At 32.3% G+C, this 23,245-nt stretch overlaps 3 protein-coding genes across 3 annotated transcripts in view; 1 reads left to right on the top strand and 2 right to left on the bottom strand.

Moving 5' to 3' along the window:
* LOC111043643 (sodium/potassium-transporting ATPase subunit alpha) overlaps positions 1 to 23,245 on the top strand; it is a 265,322-nt gene that overhangs the window by 40,872 nt on the left and 201,205 nt on the right.
* On the bottom strand, positions 2,260 to 11,961 carry LOC111045321 (trypsin-5). The gene is made up of 6 exons (XM_039426296.1): positions 11,682 to 11,961; positions 9,974 to 10,074; positions 8,587 to 8,675; positions 6,739 to 7,000; positions 5,014 to 5,163; positions 2,260 to 2,679 (listed from the first exon to the last, which is right to left on the bottom strand). Exons 1-6 carry the CDS (start codon positions 11,716 to 11,718, stop codon positions 2,494 to 2,496), a joined length of 825 nt encoding a protein of 274 aa, XP_039282230.1. The 5' UTR covers positions 11,719 to 11,961; the 3' UTR covers positions 2,260 to 2,493.
* Positions 14,093 to 22,969, bottom strand: LOC111045320 (granzyme M). Its single transcript, XM_022330697.2, has 6 exons — positions 22,690 to 22,969; positions 21,436 to 21,587; positions 20,840 to 20,928; positions 19,307 to 19,574; positions 14,913 to 15,077; positions 14,093 to 14,302 (listed from the first exon to the last, which is right to left on the bottom strand). Exons 1-6 carry the CDS (start codon positions 22,742 to 22,744, stop codon positions 14,168 to 14,170), a joined length of 864 nt encoding a protein of 287 aa, XP_022186389.2. The 5' UTR covers positions 22,745 to 22,969; the 3' UTR covers positions 14,093 to 14,167.

Below are 23,245 nucleotides of genomic sequence, written 5' to 3'. Positions count from 1 at the left end.
ATCGAGCCAAGAGAAGGGTTTTTCAAAAAGATAGAAGGCCTCTCTGATTGTTTCACGTGTAATAAATCACGATTAAAATTAAACTGGCCTCTTTGCAACCGGCACACAGGGTTAAAAACACTCATTAAACATCTTTAGTAAATGGGATTAGTTAATTAACTTTTAGCTATCATTTATGTACAAGAAACATTACTACAACTAGAAAACTTGTTAAAACTAAAACTCAAATACAACTTATCAAAACAACCATACCCACTATTCATAAACTACTATGTATTTCAGTCTGTGTTCCAAATGAATTCAGTATTTTAGAGAACAATCTTGACGTTTTTCGCACTCAACATGATATTATTATCTTATTTATCGAGACTTGAGTTCGTGTGGGGAATTGAGTCATTGTGAGCCATTCAAATAAAGAAGTACACAATTATTTCAAAAAATCGAATATAGAAATAGTATATTTTTAAACACATCAACAATAACTAACTCCGCCTAATAAAGATTTTTTTCATTTCATCAACTCATAGAAAGCCGGGGTGGGTATATGTAACCAAGAAGTGCCAGCCAGGCCTATTTAGCATAATTTGTAGTGTTTCAGGAAAAAATCACAACTCTGTTGCCTTTCAGTCCAGAATTTGAATAGACTGAAACAATAGTACCCTTTGAAATTAATAAAATAATAGAATAGGATTACAAATTATAATTTATTAATTTCAAAGGGAACTATAATTCTATTTTATAAATGAAAGAAAGTAGCCCTGCATTCATACATTCTAAGACTGGAACAAAGTTTCGGGATTTATTTTTAGTCATATTTTTGAGCTTAGGTTTATGTGGGAATGTTTGAAAACCCCGTAAAAATTAAAACTCCTGTCTAAATTTAGTTTAGACCGTAGTTTTATAAGTCTACTTCTGAAATGTATAAGTTTGTGAACTAGATATTGATTCAATAGACAAGTTTGTGACCTATTAATAAATGCAGGGGTTTTGTGGTGCTAAATTTCCATTACCTTGAGTGAAATGTTGTAAACTCAATTTATCAAGTAGCGGTGTTGACAGATCTGTGAAAAAACAGTTCGGTTCCATTAATCAATCTTCTTCCTCCCACCACCCTCACGAGCTCAACTATTAAACCGGGCTCCCAGATCAGAGAAAGATGACGTCAGATTTTCTACCTGTATTTTGTGCGAGAACCGAGAAATTCACCTTGATACATCTGGCTTCACTCAATATCTATTTCATTTTCATAGTAGGGCCTAAAGTTGTTGATATTGAATAGCAATAATTAATGGAAATCGGTACCCTGAAGAATAAATACTCTCTTGTCTGATTGCACAAACCGGGATGAATTATCCTCATATCCAATCAGCATTGCCCTAATCGGATTAAAAAATAAACCCAATTTGTGCAGCCGTATTACTTTCATTTCTCCACCTCATACCTTAGGTAAAGAAAGTATTGCTTTCCAATAAAAATTGAGGTACCGCAATTTCAAGTGTTCTATACTTTTTACGGTCCCCTGAGTGATGATTTTTTTTAGTTTCAAATGAATATTGTCGTGAAATTGTCGTCTATTGTGGGTCTTAGTATTTATGAATGAATGAATTCTCAATCACTAGGTTCCGATGTTATTTATTGGTTAAGAATGTTCTATTCATACTCTGTGATTTCTAAGTTTTGAAGATGACTGTATTTTTTAGATGGGTCTTAGTGGTTATGAATGAATCCTCGATCACTGGATTTCGATGACGTTTATTTGTTAGGAAAGTTCTATTCATACTCATTGATTTCTAAGTTCTGACGATAACTTCATTTTGTGGTTATGAATGAATCCCCAATCACTAAATTTCGATGTCGTTTATTTGTAGGGAATATTATATTTATACTCAGCGAATTCTTAGTTCAGAAGGTAACTGTATTTTTTGATAGATCTTGGTGGTTATGAATGAATCCACGATCACTGGATTTCAATGAATGTCGTATGTTTTGAAGATGACTTTATTTTTGATGGGTCTTGAATGAATTTTAGTGGTTATGAATGAATCCCCAATCACTGAAGTTGAATGTCATTTATTGGTTAGTAATATTCTTCTATTCATACTCAGTGATTTCTAAGTTCAGAAGATAACTGTATTTTTTGATAGATATTGGTGGTTATGAATGAATCCTCGATCACTGGATTTCAATGTCGTAGACTAAGTTTTGAAGATGACTTTATTTTTGATGGGTCTTTCTGGTTATGAATGAATCCCCAATCACTGAAGTTGAATGTCATTTATTGGTTAGTAATATTCTTCTATTCATACACAGTGATTTCTAAGTTCAGAAGATAACTGTATTTTTTGATAGATCTTGGTGGTTATGAATGAATCCTCGATTACTGGATTTCATTGTCGTAAGTTTTGAAGATGACTTTATTTTTGATGTGTCTTAGTGGTTATGAATGAATCCCCAATCACTGAATTTCGATGTCGTTTATTTGTTAGGAATATTCTATTCATACTCAGCGATTTCCAAGTTCTGAAGATGACTGTATTTCTTGATGGTGCTGTTGATCCATTTATGCTCGCGTGTGACATCGGCGTATACTGCCGGCTTGATTACGCCAGAGCAGCGTGGAGCCCCGGCAAACAGTCCGATCAATTTCTTCTTGTAGACAAGCGGCCCACCAAAGTCCCTCTGAAACAAATTCAATTTTTAATAAAATTCATATAATTCGAACTCAATCCATTCCATTGAGCAATAAGTATTATTCAAGAAATAACATAGAACTTCAATTTGTGTAGAAACAGTTGACTATTACATAGAAATTTCAAATCGAAGTTACCTGTTTTCAACTAAAATGTTCAGTTAACCTACTAACCTGTTTTCAACTTTATTCAATTGAAATGTTTAGTTAACCAACTAACGTGTTTTCAACTTTATTTTAACTAAAATGTTCAGTTAACCTACTAACCTGTTTTCAACTTTATTCAACTGAAATGTTTAGTTAACCAACTAACCTGTTTTCAACTTTATTTTAACTAAAATGTTCAGTTAACCTACTAACCTGTTTTCAACTTTATTCAACTGAAATGTTTAGTTAACCAACTAACCTGTTTTCAACTTTATTCAACTGAAATGTTCAGTTAACCAACTAACCTGTTTTCAACTTTATTCAACTGAAATGTTTAGTTAACCAACTAACCTATTTTCAATTTTATTTTAATTAAAATAAAGTTGTAAACAAGGTACTTTGATTTCTAATTTTTATGTAAATACGAGTAACCCTTACCAAGAAAGTGAATATTGATTAACTTATGAAAAATCTTAGATTGTCAGTGCATTGTGAAATGCATTTATTTTATTGGTGTACAATATCTGTTAGTATAGTGTATAGTGTAAGTAGAAATCAAGGAATTATTATATCATCCAAACTTATCATACTAACACAATACTATCAAAGCAAGCCTCCAGAAGCTGAGCTTGCTCAAGGAAATTTGAATATGAAGCTTATGGAATTTTGTAGAGAATTATCCTTGAGGCTGTGCAAAGTCTAAATATAAACTCTCTACTGGTGATATTTTTCAAAGTTTTTCGATTTGTATACTATCAAGCTGTCAAAATGAAATAGCTTTCTCAGGAAAACCTTTTCTTCGATCATTACAGTTTGAGATATGAGCGCCTAAAGTTTAAACTTTTGGGAAAAAACCTTTCAAATTCGGTAAGAGATGAATTGATGAAATTTAGAGGATAAATTAATTCTTCATGGTATTGTTGATTGAATAAAACAAAAAATATCAATTTTTGAGAAAGATATTCAATTTACGAAAAGTAACTATCAGTTGAGTTATTTTTCGTCATTTTTTAAAAATTGAATAACTCTTGAAAATCAATATTTTTGTTTTATTTAATCAACAATACCATGAAGAATTCATCCTCCAAATTTCATGGATTTAACTTTCACCGAATTTGAAATGTTCTGTCCCAAAAATCTAAACTTTAGGCGCTCATATCTCAAAAAGTGATGATTGGAAAAAAATGTTTTCCTGAGAAAACTTTTTCATTTTGATAGCTTGATAGTATACAAATCGAAAATCTTTGAAAAATATTACCAACAGAAAGTTTATGTTTAGCCTTAGCACAGCATTCTTAATCTGAATAATTTGATTCAATCCATTTTCCACCAATTACCTCAGTCGAGCTTTTACTAGCCATTCATCTGATGGTCTATTAAACTAGTCTGTCTATCTTCTCTAGAGACTTATTTTCTTTTGAGATTGGTCATCAAAAAATTAGAAATTGTAATGAAATATTGGTTTTCATGCCAAATATACTTAGAGATTTTATTAGAAAATTATGTTGTCATTATAATATGTACTAGCTGGCCCGGCGAACTTCGTACCGCCAAATAGTTTAATGTATCTCATGATAAACTTTAGCTGGATCCACACCTGAGGAGGCGCAATGCAGCATTTTATTTATATAGATAGTTTTCAATTGCAAAATAAATTATTAACTAAAAATGAATTAATTCTGAACACCGAAGACAGCATAATTATTTTAAACAAAGCAATGTCTTTAGAGCATGTAAGTCTTTAACCAGGACCACTGCTGGATGGTTACACACAGAACAGTCATTTTGTTTTTAGTCGGGGCGTTTAGAATAAAATACATGGGCGTTTATGGAGCAGCACACACTATTGTCTACTATCTACCGATGGCTGTTGGATGACGCAATGATTATAAAAGCTGATTTTTATTTATGTGTGGCCAGCTCACAAATCTTCTCCCATAAGGATTACATGTAAACTTTGAAGGACCGTAGGAAAGAGTCCTGAAGTCGGATTATAAAATTTGATAGGCCATAAACCTGGCCCTGAACATAACGAACACTACTAAAAAACAAATCATCAAACTCAGTGCACACATAAAAATGTTATTGAAAGTCAAAATTTGAGGCTCGTTTTTTATTTTATATAAATTATGTAAATTATGTGATATGAAAAATCAAAAGCAATATGAATACTGTACCGCGTATGGAGAGCTGAGGTATTCCGTTTTTGTGCAGAAGTTATTTTTGGTGAAAAATAGAGTGGCGTTATGATATTTGACACATTCCTTGTATGGCATGTAAGGTAGTTCTATCTCTTTGAACAATCCATCGAAAACTAGTTCAATTCCCTGAAATCAATCAAAATTGAGTTATTTAGGTCTTCTACGTTCCAAAAATAATATTTCTTCCATAACCGAAAAATTCCAAAGGGGTTCATAAACAATTTCCCATTATTTCTCTGGTTTAATAGTTAAAGTTGTCAATATCAATGTCATCTGGTACAATATGAATAAGTCAAGTGAACATGAGAAACATTTGAAGAACATTTTATAAATAAAGATGATTTCATAAAATTCAAATTTTCAATACTTTGAAGTACTTGGAAACTAAAGTTATTTGCTACTCTCAAGATTAGTAGGTCTACCATATTCTGAAGTGTACTGTCATTGGAAAATAAATTCAACTCGTGAAATCTCAACTCTTCTCTTCTATGATAGGAGATACATTTTACTTTCGGAGTAGATATGAAAATGATATTGTGGTAGTTGTCCATACTGAACAGAATACTAGAAGTTGTCCAACCACAGATTTATCAAAAAAATGTGATACCGGTTTCGGTTATTACAGTATCATCAATCAATTTTCAACTAGAAAATCAATTTTCGATTGATTTTGCAATTTATTTTGTAACATGTAAATATTTAATTATCTTTCATTGCTGTGTTTGCTGTACGAATCGTCATTTGGTTTGTCTGAACCGCTAATTGGGAAGGGGCTTGTCTAGGCCAATCGCAAGCATTCGCCTTGATAGATCAAGACTTCCACCAATAGCAGTGTTCGACCGTTAGTAATAACTGCTTAGTTTATCAGAGATTGATGATGGTGTAACAACTGAAACCTGTATCCTAACTCGTTTTTTAATAAATAAATATGTGGTTAGACAACTTCTAGTATTTTTATTCAGATAAATTTTAACGATTGAATTGAATTGAGAGATAACCTGTCATCTATTTGAATTCTAAGGCGGTTATGTTACAACAAAATTCGATACTATCGATATTCCAATATTACTGGCTCAATCTTTTAAAACTCAACTTTTCTCTTTTATGATAGGAGATACATTTCAATGATTGAATTGAGAAATAGCATGTCACCTATTTGAATTCTATGACGGTTATACAACAAAATTCGATTCACCCATTTTAACTCTATGACGGTTATACAACAAAATTCGATTCACTCATTTGAATTCTATGACGGTTATACAACAAAATTCGATTCACCCATTTGAACTCTATGACGGTTATACAACAAAATTTGATTCACTCATTTGAACTTTATGACAGTTATACAACAAAATTCGATTCACTCATTTGAATTCTATGACTGTTATGTAACAACAAAACTCATTTCACTCATTTGAATTCTATGACGGTTATACAGCAAAATTCGATTCACCCATTTGAAATCTATGACGGTTATGTTGCAACTAAATTCAAATTCACCTATGTGAATTCTATGACCGTTATACAACAAATTTCGATTCACTCATTTGAATTCTATGACAGTTATGCAAGAAAATTCGATACTATGGATATTCCAATATCGATACTACTAGTTCTCTCAAAGTGTCCCCCTGAAATACCAATAATCTATCTATTGAATACCAAAAGGATCTATTGAATTATTGAGAGAAAACTGACTGGAGTAGATTCGTTTTGGCGACTGCCGTAGCCGGTGAAGATGGTTTTCTGGCCGGATTTAGGCAGATGGCTGCCCAGTTGAATGCTCTTGGCGTTGCGAGTGTTGCGTCTGAGTGGGGTCTTGAACTGCAGCAGTGCCATGTCGTGGTCCCACCCTCGCAGCTTCGGATGCACCACGAAGCGTTTCACCTGTTTGACCAGACCACCCTTGTAGGCGCCGCTACTGGCCACTCGCACTGTTACGTTGGCTGCACTGTCGGCTCTGTTTGCAAATTAAAAAACATAGCTTAGGATATATTATTTCTAGTTAGGGACGGGGATGTAATACTTTGAAATGAATTCTACAAAGATTATTCAAATGAAAAATATTATTCATTGAAAAAACTGTTAAATCTAAACGTTTATCATTCTTTGTATAAAGCTAAATTTTGAAGCATCTAAATTTAAAAATCTACTTTGTGAAAATAATTAAGGACTGAAAATTTTGTGAAGTGAGCAACTACAAGACTTAACCTATTTCGGACTATGTGTAACCTTTTCTAAATTTGGGAGAGGAATAGCACAAGGTTACCTTATTTTTCTCTCCCTATCATTTTGATGATGTACTTATTGTATGAATCAAGAAGAATAATAAAGTACTCAACTTGTTAGGACATTGGAGCTGAATTCCCAGCTTTACGAGCTACGAAATTTATGTTCACTGTCACTGCTGTGTGGGGAATTCAGATTTTTACACCTTTCATTTATGTTCAAAGTTCAAACTTCATAATTGAGTGCAACTTTTCAATTTTGTTCGATTTTCAATCTATCTAAATTCTGATTTCCATATACTTATTCCTAGTTTCTATATACTTGGACTTAAATTTGACTAAATTTGTACTTAAAATTTGACTCAAATTGATTAAAGTGAAGGAACATAACCTACCGTTTGGACATTTTTCTATAAAAATTTAGGGAAGGATCAGTTTTGGGGTAAGTCTGTTGTTCATCCCCAATCATTCATATCAATATTGTTTAAATAAATATGTTAATTTATGACGGTGATATGTGCTAGTTATCCATACTGAAATTAATTATTTTCCATTTCTGTGTTTGTTGTTTAAACCGCCATTTTGTGTTGTCTGAGCCGCTGATTGGGGAAGGGCTTGTCTAGACCAATGGCAGAGTTTCACTCCACCAATAGCAGTGCTTGGCTGTTAATATGGCTGCTGCTGCTGCTCTTTTAGTTCCACTTGGCCAGAGATTGTTCGAACCCTCGTTCTAGTCGTTATCTCAATTTTTAATAAATATGTGGCTGGACAATATCTAGTATTTTTATTCTAAATACATTACTTCATGGTCACTATAAATACCGCTCTACAATTAATTAATCAAGAAGGCTATTGTTGATAAAACATACTTTCATCATTAAAATTTTAAAAATGAAAATTTGGTTATTCTAAATGTAACTATTATTCAGATTTTAAAGGCATATATTTGCTGATTTCAAATTTGTTAATTTAAAATTCGTTCATTGTTTTCCATGACAATGTTTACGTTAGATGACATCTTGTAACCACAGTTAAATTCAATATAATTGAATTAATGTCTCCATGCAGTAAATGCATTGAATGCAGTAGATGCATTGTATCTCCATGCATTGAATTAATTTCCCTGTCTCCATGCAGTTAATTTGATATTCATTATACACTATTACAGTGTAATATATTTATTCCTGAATTTGTACAAAAATGACTTGGATGAGAAGAAATTGCTTATTACTTATTATCCTTTATATAAGGTTAAATTAATTGTTTCCTTGAAGATGAGTTGAAAGAACGTATTATAAATACAGTACTATTAACTTACGTGCTGACTGAAAATCCGCTTCCTATCACCCATTGGTTATTCAATATTGCGCCAGCACCATTCAAATATCCATCAACATAAACTGCTACCTGAAATTCAGTTTTATCGTGTTATTATTTTATTCCCTGTGATAGAAATTGATCTAATGAATCTTGAATAGTGAAGTTTAATTCTGTATGATAGTATCTTTGAATGATGATTTTAAATTGTATCAATTAGACTCATTTATCTAAATGCATATAAACTTTCTTCATAATTATAAGCAAGATACATATCATGAAATTATCAATATTCATAACTAGCAGGTAACCCGTGCTTTGTACCGGGGAAAATTTGGTGTAGAAAATGCAATCTCCTTAGAGTCACTTAGAGTAGACACTTTTTGGTTGGGCTTTTATAGTCACGTAAACTTTGGATCACATAGTGAATGAATTTGTTCTAATTACAGTAGAACTCCAGTTATCCGAACTCCGACTATCCGAAACGCTGATTATCCGAATCACTTTCAGAAAAAAATGTGTCCAAAAAAGTCTAAGTGCGCTATTATTCTTTCCCCCGCGAAGCCATTGTTTGCGCGTTCGCTCACTATTGTCCTTCCCTCCGCGAAGTCAGTGTAGGCACACGTGGTATGAGTCCCTATTTAAAACATGTGAAAATATCATGCTTCTTTCATTTAATTCAATAAAAAAATAGTGCAATATCAAAACGTAGCTTCTTTTTCTCTCCAATAGCAATTTAAAAAAAAAAATCCGATTATCCGAGTATTTGATTATCCGAATGGGTCCCGGTCCCCATTAATTCAGATAATTGAAGTTTTACTGTATTAAATTAGAATTAATTGATTAATAACGATGAAAATAACCCAATGTCCATCCTCGGTTAATTCAGAATCATTATGCAAAGTTTCAAGTTAATCAGTTCAGTAGTTCAGACGTGATGATGCCACAGAATAGGTACAGAATGGAAACTTGTAATCAATCGCCTATCTAACCAATGCTTTTTACATGACGCCAATACTAAACACGTCACGTGACCTTGGGAAGTTCCAATCCTGGTCTTCTGATTGGCTCGTGGCAGTGAATGAGATCAATTGATCCGGAAAGTGATCCGAACCTACCATCAATACTATTACAATGCATTCCTAACAAGTTGGCGGATTTTAGCGTCAGGTACTAGCCAAGTTTCCATACTGTATGTATACTCTGATGATGCGTCATTCGTGTATTTCCTATCCCATACAAGTATAAACCGATTCTTTCCTTTATAGATAATAAGCATTGTAGTTATATGAATGCTTCCATCTATTTATCTGAAAGAAAGTCTGTTCCAGAAGTTCGAATAGTAAGTTGTGTTTAAGAATATATATATTCAATAAATTTTCACTCACTGTATATGGGTATTTTGAAATTTTACTCAGCTTTCCACCGATAATTCTTTCAGCCGTGTATCCTTCATCACCATTTATTGTCTCACCGAAAGTCACTGTGGCTGTGAAGCATAAAAATGGAATTAAATAATAATTACTCACCAAAATTATTAACTAATCAATATCGAATTAGTATATTATATAATGAATATTTGTATCTCATGTATATTATTCAGTATCTCATAACTGGTAGTAGTAGTTAGTGAGACTCACTCCAAACTGTCAGCATTGCTTTACGGGGAAGCCTTTTTTTATTTGTTAAGCACATGTGTTATTCATATGAAGTGTTAATCACTATAGCAGTTTTTGCCAAAGGGAATTTTCCATGCAATTCATCATTATAGTGAATATTGTATATAATTTTACTTTCCTTGCCCTATTACCATAGGTAATAGGGAAAGTATTGCTTTCCGAAAAAAATAAGGTAGCCTACCCCAATTTCTAAATTTCTATACGTTTCAAGGTCCCCTGAGTCCAAAAGTGTTTTTTTGGGGGGGGGGGTATTGGTGTGTGTGTGTGTGTGTGTGTGTGTGTGTGTGTGTGTGTGTGTGTGTGTTGTGTGTGTGTGTGTACTTACACTATACGGATCCGACACGAACAATTTCGATCAAATACAATTCAAGATGGCGGCTAAAATGGCGAAAATGTTGTCAAAAACTGGGTTTTTCGCGATTTTCTCGAAAACGGCTCTAACGATTTTTATCAAATTCATACCTGAAATAGTAATTGATAAGCTCTATCAACTGCCAAGTCCATATCTGTAAAAATTTCAGGAGCTTCGCCCCATCTATGCAAAGTTTGATTTGAGATTCCCAATTTATTATCAGTCTTCAGATACAAAAAATTTCAAAATTTTTTCAGAACAAAAAATTTCAAGTGGAAAGGATTGAGCATGAAAATCTCTACAATTAATTTTTAGTAACATTTTGACCTAAAAATGGAAATAAGCTCGAAATTCGAGAAAATGTAATTATTCAATTGTAAACTGTTGGCAACTGTTGATTATATTAAATCATTTACTATGAAGAGATAGCAGACCTCGTGTGTCTCCAGCTGGCTCAGATCTTAGAATAGTAGACTTGAAATGCGCGTGAACACTAGCGTCAGGTGATCAATTTCCATAACGGCAAGGAAAGTTGTGTGAGTGCGCCACACCAGATTTTTTCATGTGCTAATAATACGTTAAAAAAAATATTTCTTCTTCGATTTCATTTATCAATTTTAGCTTTATTTCGTTGAAAACCAACAATTACTCGATTATGAATTGATTAATTTAGTAATTGTGATTAAATTTGATAGAAACGTCTGGAGTTTTTATTGGAAAGTAGAAAGTCTCGTATTGAACCTTCATCTTGAATATTCATCTTTTCTAAGCACTTTTCTCTGCTTTTTTACTGTAAAAACAAATCTCAAATTCAATTGAAAAACTCAAATGCTTGGAAAAACAGTACTGTTGAATTTATTGCCCATTTGTTGTTGGACATACTCAACTTAATAATATGTTTATGATAGATACATTAGTAGTAGTATCGGTCTTAGTCACCATTGAATTCACCAAAACAATAATTTGTCATCGAAACAATAAACAATCTAAATCTGTAATTCCTCCCAAATCTTTGGTTATCCACTTCTAAAACATATTCAATAATAACAAATACGCATTACTCACCACAGATTATCACGAGTATTACTTTAATTACAAACATTTTGCATGAAGAAGATTCAAGAAACTATCTATCGTAGTATCTTCTCTTTAAATTCTCTCAGTTTTTCAAAATAATTCTTTTTCGCGATAATTCGTTTTTTTATCTTGACAGACCTCTTGGAGTCACAAGGCTTAGCTCAAGATGACTTATCATTGACAATGGAACAGACTTCTTGAATAATTTAATATCGATAAAATTTTGACGTACCATACTTGAAATTAGCTCTTCAGAAATTCCTGGAATGGACTGTTTCACTTGATCGCTAGATGTGACATTGAATTTTGTATTAGGAAGTGTAATTAAAATTGCCTTGACTCTCAGAATAAAAAGTAATGATACTTGAATACGACTGTTCCTTCACCAAATTAAAAAACTAAACCATTTCTTATTATATGCTATTCAGAAATATGATTTTTAGACTAGGGTGTCACTTTTCGACTTTAAAGATTTATCGATTGCTACTTGTATACTTGTTTCATCTTTGATTATAACAATGATTCATTTTCCAACTGGCATTTTTAAAAGCTCATCTTACAAACTCACATTAGTACCGTATACTATGTTATATGTAATACGTAATTAGAATTGCCTTGACTCTCAGAATAATAATAATACTTGAATACGACTGTTCCTTCACCAATTAAAAAAACTAAACCATTTCTTGATTATATGCTATTCAGAAATATGATTTTTAGATTAGGGTGTCGACTTGAAAGATTTATCGATTGCTACTTGTATACATGTTTCATCTTTGATTATAACAATGATTCATTTTCCAACTGGAATTTTTAAAAGTTCATCTTACAAACTCACATTAGTACCGTATAATACCATAATATGTTATATGTAAAACGTAATTAGAATTGCCTTGACTCTCAGAATAATAATAATACTTGAATAGACTGTTCCTTCACCAAATTAAAAAACTAAACGATTTCTTGATTCTATGCTATTCAGAAATATGATTTTCAGATTAGGGTGCCACTTTTCGGCTTGAAAGATTTATCGATTGCTACATGCATACTTGTTTCATCTTTGATTATAACAATGATTCATTTTCCAACTGGAATTTTTAAAAGTTCATCTTAGAAACTCACAATAGTACCGTATAATACCATAATATGTTGGATCAAAGATTTTTTGTATAGGAGTTAATTCCTAGTTGGTTAACTTCACGCATTCTCATTCTCAAACAATCTACTTCAATCATCCAGTAAAATGTGTTGAAATCTATTGTCTAAGCAATAAGACCTATTGTTTGAAATAGATTTTTTCCTTATACACCTTACTACCAGAGTAGAAAATCTGTGTTCACTAGCTTACCAGTCATAACAGTATTAAAATTCATAATTGAAAATTACCAAGACAAAATTTTAATCGTTTGATATCAATAAGAATAAATATTCTTATGGCAATTTGTTGGTGAAGAGTCAGTCTCTTATAGGGAGGAGTCTCTTCGGGTCCCACCTAGACCAAAACTTGTGAAAGAATTTATTTTATATTTTATTTCAACTTCTACTTTATTCGATCTATAGATTGATCTAGGTCTATCTGTTGTTTCATTAAGCGCCGATTTCCGAGCTCGGGATTTAGCTAAGTTCTAGACTTTGAACAGCTCGAGTCAGAAAATTGGCTTACCGAAAAAGGGCGTAGTCAGTCATAGTCAAAGTCACATTTAAATTAAATTTCGAAAAACTAGAAAATTGAACACAAAATGAAATAAAGAGAAAATAGTGTAAAGTTTCAGTCATTTTTAATTATTTAGGAATGTTTAATTTCGTCAAGGAAAAACGTTTACAATTATAGAAATGAGAAAATAAATATTCTCATGAAAACTGCGACTACGCCCTGTTTCGTTTCGGTAAGCCAATTTTCTGACTCCAGGTGTTCAAAGTCTAGAACTTGACCAAATCCCGAGCTCGGAAACCGGCCCTAAATAAATCAATCTAAAATGTCAGAAATATGCAGAATCAAAAGTAATAATGAATTTCGAGAAAAAGATGTCTTCCAAACAATTCAGATTTGTAATTATCAAATGCAACTGATCTTTGCTGCGGATTTATCTATTTATGCAGATTTTTACAAATCTGAATTTTCAATTCTTATTACCAAGATTATTTTAAAAAGTAAGACTGTGTTGATGTTATAGTAATAGAAAAGTAGTTTTTTAATTATGAAGCTATATTTCACAATATTATTAGATTTTGTTACTTCAGATAACAAAGGAGAAGCAAAATTATTATATCATACTGTACATTTGATTTCCTTGGTATCTGGAGTAACAAAATCTGATAATATTCTGAAATAATTACTCAAAAGTAACTTTCTAATTAAAAAAAATCTTGTGGTTGTCATGGAGGATTAAAACTTGAACTTCAAATTTTCATTCATTCTTTTTATTTAGTTTGAATCAATTATTTACAGATTGTCATGTTCCAAAACTACAGAATCATTTCTTTATTGTTTTAAGAATGAATGATTTTTCTTTTGTTAAGTCAACAAATACTGCAGGTTTGTCATGCCATTGTCCAGAAAATACGCCAATAGCTTTCTTTCCATAGATTAAAGGACTTCCAAAATCTTTCTGCAAAAAATAAACGAAAAATATTATTTATCAGCAATCAATGGTAAATAATTACTGTTACGCAACTGTATACTCTTTTATCTCAAGAAACAACAATAGTGAATAGTAACTATGTTCATTAAAAAACTTGTTGAAAAAGTTTTTATATTTATATCCTTTTGGGAAGAATTGAAAGTCTCACATCACTCATAAAATATAAATACTATTTATCATAAAAATATGTAAACTCTATACAACTCTATTGTATATTGTAGAATGATTGTTCCATGATCCCCTTTGGATACATAAATATTACAATATGGGAGAAAATACTCGAAGAAAAATGAACTGATATTTCCTCACAGGCTGAAAACTCGCAAGTTTTTCCTTCATTCTTCTTTGTTTTCAATCATAAATTATTGTATGAGCCAATTTTTATCATGCTTTATATTTTGATTCATTAATGAATAAGTTATCACTATTGCAAACATTCGTAATTATTTAAAAATATCATTATCTATTATCATTGAAATTTCATACTAGAGACTTCTAAACATAGACTTCCAGCCAAATCAGTAAAGGAATCATAAATTATTTCTATCCAAATGGAATAACAAATTTTATATCTTACCGATTCTGGAGCAGTAGTGTTGGATGCTTCTGTACAGAATGAGAATTTTGTGAATGACAGAATAGTAAAATAATGGTTTTTGCACTTTTTAGACTCCAAAAATTTGAAGTGTGTTTCTTTCAGAACTCCAAACCCTGGTTCGTGGTGGTGGTCGTGATTACTTTCCTGAAATTGGATAAAATAGTTATTTATGTATTAAGAGCGATAAAGAAGCATTATGTGCGAATTACATACAACATTTTTTCTGCAACTGCCCAAACCTGTTAAATTACTTATATCGGCGGAGTTTTACCGACAATTAGAGACTTTTTAGGTTAAGATCTGACTTTTTGGCGAGCTGCTTACAATCAGCTGATTAGGGAGCGTAAAGAAACTCTTCTGCGCATGCGCGAATGATAAGGGAGCGTAAAGTAAATCTACTGCGCATGCGAGGATGGTTAGCGAGCGAAAAAGTAGATTCTCCCCAGAAATAAGCTGTTTTACAGGTTGTTTTGAACATGTGATCAATTTTCCTTTAAAATCATCATAAATCAATGTAAATGCAGTGAGGCAGCAAGTGGCTATTTTCACAATCCTATTATATTAAGCGAGCAATTTCTGTATTTTTATATTTGGTTGTTTATATTTATTTATATCTAGTTTTTTCTATCCAACGGATCTCGAAAAAGGCTCTAACGATTTTCACGAAATTTGGAACATAGTAGGTTTATGGTATAAAATTTCGATTGCACTAGGTCTCATCCCTGGGAAAACTCGCTGAAGGAGGACATGAAAAGGATAACAATTATTCATCCTTGGAAAAACAGATGATAATTTCGTCAAAAAATAGAAAAAATAAAAATCTCAGTACCCTTTTTGAATTATTTAATCATAACATGTTTCAACATTTAATGTTGTGATAAAATAATTCAAAAAGGGTAGTGAGATTTTTATTTTTCTTTCTATTTTTATTACAAGTAGCCCTATACAGAAAATAGGTAGATAAATTCGTCGGCTGTCCAAACAGAAGATGCGTTTTGGGAGAGAAACAGAATTATTTCCAGCTTTGTAATCAATCAGCGAGAAATATTATCTAGAAATTTTAATCGACTGGATCAAAATAATCTGATTTGTTGACATGACATGATAATCATTTTAAACTAGACTATATCAACATTTTCAAATTTAATCATTTATTTGACAATTTTAAGTAATTAGTGAGTGTTATTTTGTTATTCCATTTTTTTGTAAATAATCTAAATTAGAACTTTTTTGTTTTTAAATGTTTGGACTGAAAATTGAACCTGAATTCAAGTGTATGGAACATAGCCTACTTTCTGGACTATTTATAGTGTACGGTATAAATAAAAATTCGGGGAAGGAACAGTCTTGGGCTGTGCCTGTTAGTCCTCCCCAATCATTGTAAATAATTGTGTTTTGTTTATCAATAGTTTATAAATGAATAACGAGATAAGCTCGGTGCCCTGATATTGAGAAAATAATAGATACAATATTTTAATTCTTTCAAATTATAATAAATAAATAAAATGTTACTTTCAGCCTGTAGTCCTGAATTATTAGTAGATCTACTCTATGAACAATTGAGTTGTACTTGTGTTATTTATTCTGAAAACAGAAAACTGGATTGTGCTACTCACTAGTTGAAAAAATCAGTCAGATTTTCAGCTAATAGGATATTTTTTACCATTAGGCAATAACGGACGATGCCCGTTTCAGAAGAGTATTCTTATTTCACATGTTCAAAAATACAACACCTCAAAAATATATTTTTCGCCCCACTTGGATGTAATGAGCTGGTTTACGTGCGTCATATGGAGGCCGAAAGTGATTGTTTTCTGACCAGGCCGGTAAAATTTTTACGGCCCTAGGGCTGTAAAATAACCTTGAAGTCAGCTGATTCTGATTTGATGTGAACGTGTTTACAAAATAGTTTATGAAACGGAATCAGTTTATGCTTCTAGAATTGAATAAAGTTTTTGCAATAAGATACTATCATTTTATTTGGATGAATGAAATACAAATGAGATATTATAAACAATTCAAATTCAATTTTCAGAGTATAATAGAATCTAACCTCAAACCTCCTAGTAAAGCGTTTATCACGGAACATGGTGGATAAACGGAATCATTTTATGCTTCTAGAATTCAATAAAGTATTCTGTAATAATATACTATCATTTTATTTAAATGAATAAAATACAGATAAGATATATATTATAAACTATTCAAATAATTCGATTTTCATAGAAGGATAGAACTTCTAACCTAAACTTCCATTGACATTCAGATCACATCAGATTGGCCGAATTTCAAGTGTGCTAAAACAGCTGATCAAAAACTTTTTCAAGTGTGATAAACCAGCTGATCAAAAACTTTTTCAAGTGTGATAAACCAGCTGATCAAAAACTTTTCATTATTTGTGTTTATCATTCAATAATTAAAACATTTATAATAATATCATCTTATTGTCATTTGGAAGAATAAAAAGTATAAACTCAACCTCTTACATAATTGAACATAATCTTTTAGGTTATTTAGACAAATCAGAATAAAAAATAAAAATACTTGGACAATTTCTTGATATTCAGATTTGCTAGAGCTCGGCCTACGGCCTCGGACTTGAAAACCGATTTCGAGCCAGAAAAGTCTCATTTTCGGCCCTAGGTGCGAAATATACTATTAAATGAACACCTGCTGAAAATCAAAGAACTAAGATTGGAAGCCTGTTTCTCCTAGGACAAAATAAATTATAATACAGTACCATCAACGTTAGTAGACAGTAGTTACTACTAACTTTGCAGTACCGTAACAATAATTGATTGACAATAAAAATAATTAGCGAGAATATAGAATAAACATTTTTGATTGTTCAGGTTGGTGACTGTATAAATATTACGTTGAAGCTACAGTAAATTTTTCCACTTTATGAACTGTGTAATAGTTATTTGTGCAACTAGTGCGCTAAGTGACAGTTTGCTGCACCGAAAGAAACGTTTACGCCCGAGCCGTAGGCGAGTGAGCCTGGCTTCTTGAGTGCAGCAGAGGAACTTTGCGCACGTATTTCACATAAAATTTTTCCTACAGTTACCATTGAATATGAAATGTGGTTAATTATGGGTATAATGATGGCTGAAATCCATCAAATGTTTGTGTGTGTGATGCTGTTATTAATAACAACCTTAATTCATTTAAAAATTAATAATCCAATTTTATAATGTATATTTGCTACTTTTCTCATTGCTTGCAGTTGAAATAATAATTATCAATAGAAAAGAACTATTATTTATTATTAAATGATGAGAATTCGAAAACGATGATTATTTAATTATGATTTAGATGAACATTATTCTTGTTTTGGATTTTTAGATTGGGATTTTATCATAAATGTAGGGTAGCCATTGAAATGATTCTTATCTAAATCTAACCACAGTCATTGTTACCAACTTAATTGTTGTTTTCGTGCACTAATCTTCCATATAACCCACCAACTATTTTGTGTTGCCATGTTGCAAATCTGGAGTTCAGAAAAAAATTTTCCCGCACTAGAGCGGAAAAGTGATTCTTTGCGTTATGTAATCAGTGCAGGAATGGCACTTTTCAAGGTAGGAAATAGTTATTTGTGCATCTAGGGACTAAAGTGCAACTTTTTCTCCCTGAGGGAAACTGTTGTCGCCCGATGGCGTAGCCGAGGGCGACAATTTCCCTGAGGGAGAATAAGTACTTTAGTCCCGTGATGCACACAACATTTTTCCTCCACCTACACCAATACCTATAACAATGAATAATTTTACTACATCTTCAGACAATATGCGAGACAATATGGTAACAGTGACTGGGCTGCTATAGTGAGCAGAGGTGCAACGAAGCACAACGCGCTAATTATTATTCATTGTTATGGGCAATTATCATTCTTCAATCGCGGCGTTGTCGGACTTCTTCCCATGTTAATCTTATGGGTTTATTTTTACTCCCTTGGGAGTAAAAGTGATCACTTTTCCCGCTGGGAATTATTTTTAGTCCCATGGGAGGAAAAGTAGTACTTTAGTATTCGATTCCAGGGTGTAAAATGAGACTTTTGATAGTAGGTGGAGGAAAATGTCATTTTGCATTCAACATCACAATAGTGTTTTATCATTGCATTGTAGAAGACTTACATTAGTTGGAACTTATTTTGGATTATGTAAACAAGGATCATTGAAATGTAAGGAGAGGACTGTCCATTGGTTGCATTGAAGATGGTCTCCGATAAAAGATGGTCTCCTTCAGTGTCAGGGTAGGACTGTATTGAAGGTAGTTTGGGATAAGAGAACCTTTCAGTGACAATGCAGGACTGTATTGAAATTGAAGGTGGTTTGGAGGATAAGTGTTAGGTGGATAAAGGAGAAGCCACTCGCCTGATGTGGGTGATGATGTGGGTGATCGTTGCCGAATGCGGCGAAGAGGACCCTTGCGCCGTTCCGGGGCGTCCGGTCGCCTATCTTGATCGGCCTGATGTGTCGGCTGAAGGGAGGCAGAGATGTCTCCAGCTGAATTAGAGCGAAGTCGTGTCGGTAGCCACTCGCCTGTGGGTGCTTCACTATGCGCTTCGCCCGGCTCGTGAAGCCACCCCTAAACGACGAGGCGCTTCCCACACGCACCAGTATGTCTGATGCCTCGTCCGCACTTCAACACATACACAATCCAAGTGTTATTTGTGCAAATTTCTATGATATTGACAATGTACAGTCGAATCTTGATGAGAATATACATTAGATCGACAATTTACAGTCGAATCCCAATAGTAATGCACATGATATTGACAATGTACAGTCGACTTCTAATGAGAATACAAATCATATTGACAATGTACAGTCGAATCTTGATGAGAATATACATTACATCGACAATTTACAGTCGAATCCCAATAGAAATACACATGATATTGACAATGTACAGTCGACTTCTAATGAGAATACACATCATATTGACAATGTACAGTCGAATCCTAATGAAACTTATTGCAAAGTAAGTTGAACTCGTTATTGCTTGTTTGCTTAATGAAGGGGTCAGTTGTAAATTGCGTTTACATGATATTGATAGTGTACAATCAAATCCTGATGAGAATACACATGATATTGGCAAAGTACAGTCGAATCCTAGTGAAAAGTATTTCAAATACCAAGGAAAATGAGGCTCGTTGAAGGGGTTAAGGAGTGTTTTGGTTTATGTGTAAATGCCGTCGTCAACCACGATAGGAGGAACATCTCAAATTGGCTAAATCTCATTTTGTTTAAGCAGCATGTTCTGTTCAAATACGTTTTAAAGGCTGAGTTTAAATTTCAGCTTTTAAATGTCAATTATTTTCATATAATTCGAAATGCTTTGATCATTTTAGATAGGCCTAATAAACACAAATATGAAAAATACTTGATCAGCTGTTTTTAGCACATCTTAAATCTAAACAATATGAGTGTCACCTGACAACAATGCCTGTCGCTGTCGACGTCGGCAGTTACCCACAAACCGAAACTCACCTTCACTTGTAAATTGAGTACTGTATAAGTATATTCTAACTGGTTTGAGTCCCAAAAACTTTTATTTTTTAGTGAAAATGGCCTCTACCCTTCTATAATGTTGAAGCACTCTATATCATATTGAAGTGATATTTATGAAACAGCTAAGGTCGAAAATGAATCACTTGAATAAATATTGTATTGGATTGTAAATTGCTGTGTGAAATTGGAAAATGTGAAAGTGACACATAACCTTGTTACATTTGGACTTTTCTATAAATTAGAATTGGAACCGCTTGGGCCGTTTAAGCCTATGGTACTTTTCTGGGAGTTGTTAAATGATTGAATAAATGCATAATTTATTCACTGTCACAAAACGTCTGAACAACATCAATTGAAACCTCTATCAATATCACATATAAAATGTTGACTTACAAACTCGCTGCATATGCTCCGGTTACCAGCCATCTTCTGTTCAGTATTGCCCCTCCTCCCGTCAATGAATTATTCACTAAAATTGATGCCTTAAAAATAAAATTTAGAATATTACATTTCATGTTTCGAAACCATCGTCAAACATCATACAAGTGATGAGATTGAATTTACAAGTTCAATTACAAGAGTTTTGCCTATAGTGAGGTCCACGTTATAATGACAGTGGATAAAGATAGAAGAATAGCGATGCCGATTCTGTGCATTAATTAATCATATTTATACACTGTCAAAAACATAATTGGCAACGTTGTGGACCTAGATAAGGATAGTACCACCGGCTTTGTCGAATGATAGACAAGGATAGCAAAACCAAAGTTGATCAAATACTGTCATTATAACGTGGACCTCACTATAGGAGAGGAGCATCCAATAAGAAGGATGAACTTACACCTCATTATTCAAATGCTTCAAATTCAGATTCAATTTAGAACACTTAAAACCATTGTTTTTCTTTACTCCTCTGCTTACTCATTTCCCTACATAGTTCTATTGTACAAAAATAAAATTGAATGATGATTTGATATTCATTTTCTTACCATAAATGGGAATTTCGTGATAGTAGCATTTCTTCCTCCGCTCAACCTTGTTTGTGAATCTTCTAGAATCTCATTTTCTTCAAGTCCATTCCAAGCAACTCCGTCTATTTCTCCACTACCTAACTCTTCGCTAAGCTCTGTAGCAGCAAAAACTAATAAAAAAGAAGTATTTAAACATTAATTATTATCTGAATGTTTTAAACTATTGTTACATTTTTGGTTTACAAGTTGTTGTAAACTTGACACCACATGGTACTCTAGACATTGAAATCTTACAAACTAGACTCTTTTCTGGGAAACTATAAAGCACTTTTTGATATACCTATTTGCTTAGTGTATTTTTTCTTTAGGGCTACTCCTAAATGTAAATAAAAATAGAAATCCAAGTACCCATTTTAAAATTGTTTAGTCACAACATGTTTCGGCTATATTTATAATGCCATTATTAAGTTAATAAGGCCTCATAAGTTAAGTTAAAGTTAGTTAAGTATCTTGTTTCTTTCTCCCGATTTTCAATTTATTTGTAAAGTGATTATTGTATTTTTTTTTTTTTTTGATTGGGGAGCAATTCTTGGGGTTTTCCCGTATGCTCCCATATTGTTGTAAATAAATAAATAAATTAACGGTACCTACTTAGATTTCTATTTCTATTTGCGTAGTGTCATCATTAAATTCTAATGGTATATGTTTTTTTAATGTCTATGCTATAGTTGAGTTGAAAATGTGATTTCTTGTTGTGTATGAAGTAAATGTATCACTAGTACTGTATCCATGTATTTTCATCCAATTTTGAACAATTTATTATACAATTGGAAGTAATTAATCACTCTCGTTATTATCTTAGTTTAGTGAAGTTTAAATTCGGATCGTATCTGGGCATTGATTAGGCACTACAATACGTTCAGTAATTTTGTCGAAAATAGTACAGGCCTATACAGGAAATCATTGAGATCTTTTGTGAATAATTTGAGTTAAAAAGCTGTTAGAGTTTCAAAAACTTATAATCAATTGTCAAGCTCGGGTTTCTTACTCTTTTCCCCGACATCCATTTTGTTCCAGTAAGCTTATTTATTTCTGTACACCACATTAAATTTGATTACTTCCCCACTTATTTACTTAGAAATTGAAATAATAATTCAGTAATTAGTAAATTTAGGCTCTTTGTGAGTTTTTTAAGTGAAACTTGAATCAAAATACATAATAATATATTAAATAAACAAAGTAATGTATTAAATAAATATAACTTTCACCTACCATAGTGATGGCAGGCTGCTGCTATTATTGAAAAAACCACTGCAACTTTCATCATAATACAGATCACTACTGGTTTACAATAAAACTATTTTGAGGATCTCAGATTCTGATGTTCTTGATTTTATACACGAGTATATTTTTGAGATAATATTTTCATTTTATTAATGATGTTCAACTTCAATTGGTGACTTCCATCAAGTACTTTTGTTATCTAATTCTTTTAATTTTGTGTATATTTGTACTTATCTTGAACAGTTAACTACTTTTTTTTTGTTTTCTAGTTTTTTACAAAGTCTACTTTGTAAGAGAAATTGCCAAGTCAATAAATCTTTTTAATCCCAATATTTTTTTCAAGTGAAGTACTCTATTAATGATAAAAATGTATGATACTTTATCTATTGGACCAATTTTAGTAGACCTCTTTGAAGTGGAGCTTTATACTGTTATGATTATGCAATTTGTCTAAGTTATATACATCCACATGTCTATCTATTTATTATCGTCTTTCAATTACGGTTACTTTAATCATTGTGAATAAGTTTTTGGTGAATGAATA

This window comes from Nilaparvata lugens, chromosome 4 (assembly GCF_014356525.2).
Source record: "Nilaparvata lugens isolate BPH chromosome 4, ASM1435652v1, whole genome shotgun sequence".
In the NCBI taxonomy this organism is placed as follows: Eukaryota; Metazoa; Arthropoda; class Insecta; order Hemiptera; family Delphacidae; genus Nilaparvata; species Nilaparvata lugens.
This window is presented reverse-complemented; position numbering and strand designations above follow the sequence as displayed.